The sequence below is a fragment of the Propithecus coquereli genome, unplaced genomic scaffold, assembly GCF_000956105.1.
Source record: "Propithecus coquereli isolate 6110/MARCELLA unplaced genomic scaffold, Pcoq_1.0 Scaffold120, whole genome shotgun sequence".
In the NCBI taxonomy this organism is placed as follows: domain Eukaryota; kingdom Metazoa; phylum Chordata; class Mammalia; order Primates; family Indriidae; genus Propithecus; species Propithecus coquereli.
The window spans coordinates 560,773-565,651 of NW_012136081.1; the positions used below are offsets into that span (position 1 = coordinate 560,773).

Below are 4,879 nucleotides of genomic sequence, written 5' to 3' on the forward strand. Positions count from 1 at the left end.
AACCAATGTGGCCCCTGGAAGGAGATACGGCATCTAGGGAGGGTTTTTAAATTTGTTTTTGCTTTTTGTTAAGATGGGAGAGGACCGAGCTTGTTTACCTGGTGATGGGAAGGAGCCAGGAGAGAGGGAATGGCACAGACCCAAGGGGAAAGGGATGGCACTGGTGGGACAGGCTGGAGGCAGAGCCCCGTGGGAGGACTGGACCTTCTGCCGTGGCCAGAGGGAACCAGGGACATGGCTGCATACATTGACAGCCTTCAGCTATGGCTGCAGGTTTCTCGGTTAAAGAGGAGACAAAACCATCTGCTGGGCTTGGGCCTGGGACACGGATCAGAGATTTGGGGCAGGCAGGGGAGGAGAATCAGGATAGGAGGAACACTGGCTTCTGTCTGTAGCCACTCTGGGCTTGGTCCATCCTCTGTTCACATGCATGCTGGGACACACACATGGTGTTTCCATGCACAGGCCTGCTGTACACACCCTTGAGGGCATTCAACATGCATGCACATGTTCACATCAGTCCAGCTTGCATGCACCCATGTACCCATACACAGGCCTGTATGTACATGCAAGTAAGGGCGGGCGGATGTGGATGCTCACATGTCCACGTGGTGGCTGCCCCCCATCTCCACCTCCATCCCTGAGCATCATGGCTTGAGTTCTTATTGCCGTTTATTGAAACCTCCCATTGAAGAAAAGGGTGGAAGGCAAGAAGAGGAGGGCTTGTTGTCTTGTTAGGACTTAATCTTGTTAGGACTGAGCCAGGAGACCTCAGAAGACCTCAGGGAAAGAGGTCTGGGACAATGGGGGAAGGTGGCCAGTAGGGAAGGGCTGGACAAAGAGATTGGCAGGGCCTGGGTTGCAGGGAGGTTGAGGACAGGGCTGGGTATGGGAAGGTCTATGGCTGACCCTTTAAACTGGCCAGGGTCGGGCTGGGGACTGTGGTGGTGATAGCAGAGATGCCTTCACCAGGCTCTCAGAAGGCTTTGTCCTGGGTGGATGGACCTCTCCAGGATCCTCTGCTCCAACCTCCAAGGTGCTCAAGGAGCTCAGAGGCAGGCAGGGCCTTGGCTGGGATTAGTCTCTGGAGGGCAGGGAAAGGGGGTTCTGTTGTCTTCAGCTGGAGCCCAGGCCTGGTCCATAAGGCTGCAGAGGGATCATCTGGGATGCCTTTTCTGCTTCTGGCTCCTGCTTTGGCTCCTTTGCCTGCAGGGACCTAGGGATAGAGAGCTCAAGAAAGTCCTGGGCCTAGACCTGCTTTCCCAGGGAGGAGCACTGATGGGGGCCAGAGGTAGGAGACTGACCATTTTTGTAAGTCTTCGATAGTCTCTGGCAAGGGCCGATCAAGCGTCTCAGGCAGGAAGAGGGCAGCACTGCCCCCCAGGAGGGCGGCGATCCCATAGATGACATTGGGGATGAAGGGCTGCACCTCACCCGTGATTTTCACCAGTGGGGCCAACATGCTTCCAACACGGGTCCACATGTTACTTGCACCCATACCTGTTTGCCTGGGAGGGTTCAGAGCAGGGATTGGCAGCCTGTGTGTAGGGTTCATAAAGGCTGGCTCTGGGACCCCTGGGCAGGGGGCATGGGGCAGGAGGATGCCACAGTCCCACCTGACCCTGTGTCCTCTGGGTGGGCCCATCCCCAGGTCCAGCACCTACCGGATGACCGTAGGGTATAGTTCACTTGTGTAGAGGAAAAGGCAGCTGAAGGAGCTGGACAGGCATCCCTTTCCAAACACAGCTATGACTGTCCTCAGGGTCTGCATGTCTACAGAGGGAAGAAAATGTGGTGGATCTTGGAGTTCCAGAGCACCTGAGTGTTCTCACTCCTTAGCAGACCTTGTCTCCCTTTTTGCTTTGGCTGCCAGGTTGCTCAGATCCAAACCTAAAGATGAGTAATAGCCCCTCTGCTATTCTTAATGCTTTCCATGCTTGTGTCCTGCTGTGTTTGTGTTTTCTCCGGGCTCTGATTCCCTGTTCCCATTTACATTTTGTTATATATATTCTTGTCCTAAAATACCTCAAGCTCCTTTGGAAGGATGTAGGTGTATCAACCAACAAACATCTATAGAAAATAAAAGTGCTCCAAGGTCATGGTGGAGTAGTTATGGGGTCTTCCTTGAGCACTGGGCTCTGTTGTTTCCACATCTCAGCTTGTCCTCTGCAGTAATGACACCCAGGACATGTCCAGTCCCCAAGCAATTCGTCACACTGTTCAGACTCCACCATACTTTGCCCAGTTAAGTCAGATCTGGAAAGGAACTTTGATGTCATCTAGCCCAATTAAGTTATTTTCTAGATGACAGACCTGAGCCCAAGAGAGTACAGGGACCTGCTCAAGGTAACACGGTGAATTAGAAGCAGAGCCAGCTGAACCGAAAACCCTGGTACCCCGCTTTCTGGCTTGTGGCAGCTCTTCCAGAGGGTTCTGGAGTAGCCCCAGCCTCTCACCCAAGGGCACCAAGGTAAGAGCCAAGATGGCCCCTCCCGCCAGGAGCAGGCAGGCGGCTTCAGTGGTGTGCCGACCCATGTAGCTTAAGGACAGGATGGTGATGAACTTGGCTGGGACATCGACCCCACCAAAGATGATCTGGAGGACGTAGAGGTTGACTCCAAATTCTTCCACACCCATAGCCAAACTATAGTAGGCAAAACCGGTGGCAAACCTGAGGGGCAGAGAGGGATTGGTTAGTACCCACCCTGGTCACTGGGTCACCAAGATGATGAACAGTTTCATTTCTTGTGCCAAATGCAACTGATGGCAGGGGCTGCCTGAGTGCTGTTTTGAGGTTCCTGAGATCCTGTTTGGGCTCAGTGAGGAAGTGCTGGGATTGATGGGCCACGTCTGATGTGGGCACAGCCCATGATGTGCTGGCAACGGTGCCCATAACTGACTCTAGGAATCAAGACTGGAGGGAACTCCAGAGACCAAAGGAGGCAGCATGTGATCTCTTGGCCGGGGAGTGGTTTAGCATCCACACAGGGGAGGTGAATGCTGAGCCGTGCACGCGGGCCAGTTATTCCTCCCTTCCCTCTCAGAACCATGGGATCCTCTTTCAAGGGTTCCTGGACACACTGGATCCCGTTTGTATGGGGATGGCCAGGATGGAGAAGGGACTCAGAGCTAGATCACGGAAAGGGCTTTGAGGGAGCTGTAGAATGTCAGACAGAAGAGAAAACTCGCAAGAAGCATAATTTCTGTCTTCAACTCTGAAGCCCAGCAGGCCAGCCTTGCTCTAGGGGGTTCCAGAGGGGAGAGCTGGACCACAGGGGGGCAGTGGCAGAGAGAGCATGGGGAAACTGCAGGGCAGGGGTGTGGGCTGGTGAAGGGGTCTGGACCATTTGCTCTGTGGGCAGGGGATTGGGAGCCCAGGGGGAGCCCATTGGGAGCCCAATGGCTGGACCTGGGTGTGGGGCTGGGCTGTGGTGGCCCAGGAGAGGGGATTCTGTGACGTCTCTGGCAGATGCCCTAAGGCTTGCCCTGTGGTGAGCCTGCCGGAGGCCTTGTTCAGCACCCCGCCCTGGCAGGGTACGGGCAAGGAGGGGTGGTGGGTTACCAGGCCAGGGAAAGACAGAAGGTCACGCGGCGCAGGATGGGTGTCCGGAACAGATCACTTGCACTGTACTTGGCCTTGGCCAAGGACATCTCCTTCTGCAGGTTGTGTTTGAGCTCCTTGGGGCAGAGGAGGGAGAAGGGTGCCATTAGTGACCAGTTGGTGGGCAGGAAGAAGAGAGGGAGGGTGCAGGCCTGGTGCTCTAGAGGAGCCGGCTTAGGGGAGAGATGTGGTATAGGCCGTGAGCAGGGGAAACAGAGGAGGGGAGGGGCCAGGCCCAGAGTGGAGCAGAGGGGTCCTGCCCCCAGACTGCAGTCCCTATCAGTCCCTACCTCCAAGCTGAGCTTTTGTCCCTCTTCCTTCTTGCCATTGTAGGCAGCCACCCGCCGGAGTATCTTCAGGGCCTTCGAGGACTTTCCAGACAGGACCAGCCAGCGTATGGACTCTGGTGTCCACCTGGGGGCCAGAGTCCACTCACAGTGGCTCCCCCCACTCCAGAACCCCTTTTGAGAAGCTGGAAGAACATCGACAGCCAGGGCCAAGGGGCAGGAGGTCCAGAAACCCGAGCTGCCTTCTGCTCATGGAATTTAAACCTGACCAAAGTTTGCACCTGGGCTGCCTGCAGCCAGCATGAATTTCAGATTTCTCTTCTTCCCCTTCCAGAGGAGCCTTTCCTCTGCCTCCCACCTGGGCTGCTTGTTATTGTTGGGCGTCTTCCTTAGCTAAAAGCCCCAGGCTCTAGGCTGAGGCAGGTGGGGCCTGGGGAGAGGACAGCATGTTCAAGGCTGGACAGCTGGAGGGTCCTGCACATCCACTTCCCAGCCTTCCTTGGGCTGTATTCCTAGTCCCCCTGGAGGAGAAGGGCAGGGCCACAGTCCTGGGGCAGCTCCAGAGGCGGCTGGAGGCTAAGGTGAGGGCTGTGGCCCAGGGAATGGGTTTCAGGGCCCTTCGATTCTCCCTGCATAGGACTAACTCTGCTGGGGGCAGGGGTGTGGTCACAGCACGGGGGTGGGATCTTGGGATTGGCAAGTGAGCCCTCAGGGAGTGGACACTGGTCACCTGGCCTCAGACCACTGCCCCCAGCTGATAGTGGTGGCTTCCTGGCCTGTCACTATCCCCCCTCCTCCCTTGACAGTCTTCTGAGCCTGCCGTCACCAAGATTACCAGGGATGTCCTCTCAAATACCATGGCCAGGGCCTGGACTCCTGAGAATAATGACAGCAACGGCTTCCAGTTAATGAGCCTTCCTGTGTACCAGGCCCATGAAACTCTGGGTGACAGGCAACATTGTCTCCATTTTACCTAGAAAATTCTTGAGGC

At 55.8% G+C, this 4,879-nt stretch overlaps 1 protein-coding gene across 3 annotated transcripts in view; it reads right to left on the reverse strand.

Moving 5' to 3' along the window:
* Positions 1-1,066: 1,066 nt before the first annotated feature.
* SLC22A8 (solute carrier family 22 (organic anion transporter), member 8) overlaps positions 1,067-4,879 on the reverse strand; it is a 20,489-nt gene continuing 16,676 nt past the window's right edge. For all 3 annotated transcript variants that reach the window (XM_012665322.1, XM_012665323.1, XM_012665324.1), the window contains 6 exons: positions 3,892-4,015; positions 3,563-3,678; positions 2,457-2,671; positions 1,665-1,773; positions 1,305-1,508; positions 1,067-1,216 (listed from right to left, as the gene is read on the reverse strand). In XM_012665322.1, the coding sequence (XP_012520776.1) occupies positions 1,117-1,216; positions 1,305-1,508; positions 1,665-1,773; positions 2,457-2,671; positions 3,563-3,678; positions 3,892-4,015 (868 nt within the window). In that variant the 3' untranslated portion in view covers positions 1,067-1,116. The remainder of the gene's footprint in view (positions 1,217-1,304; positions 1,509-1,664; positions 1,774-2,456; positions 2,672-3,562; positions 3,679-3,891; positions 4,016-4,879) is intronic.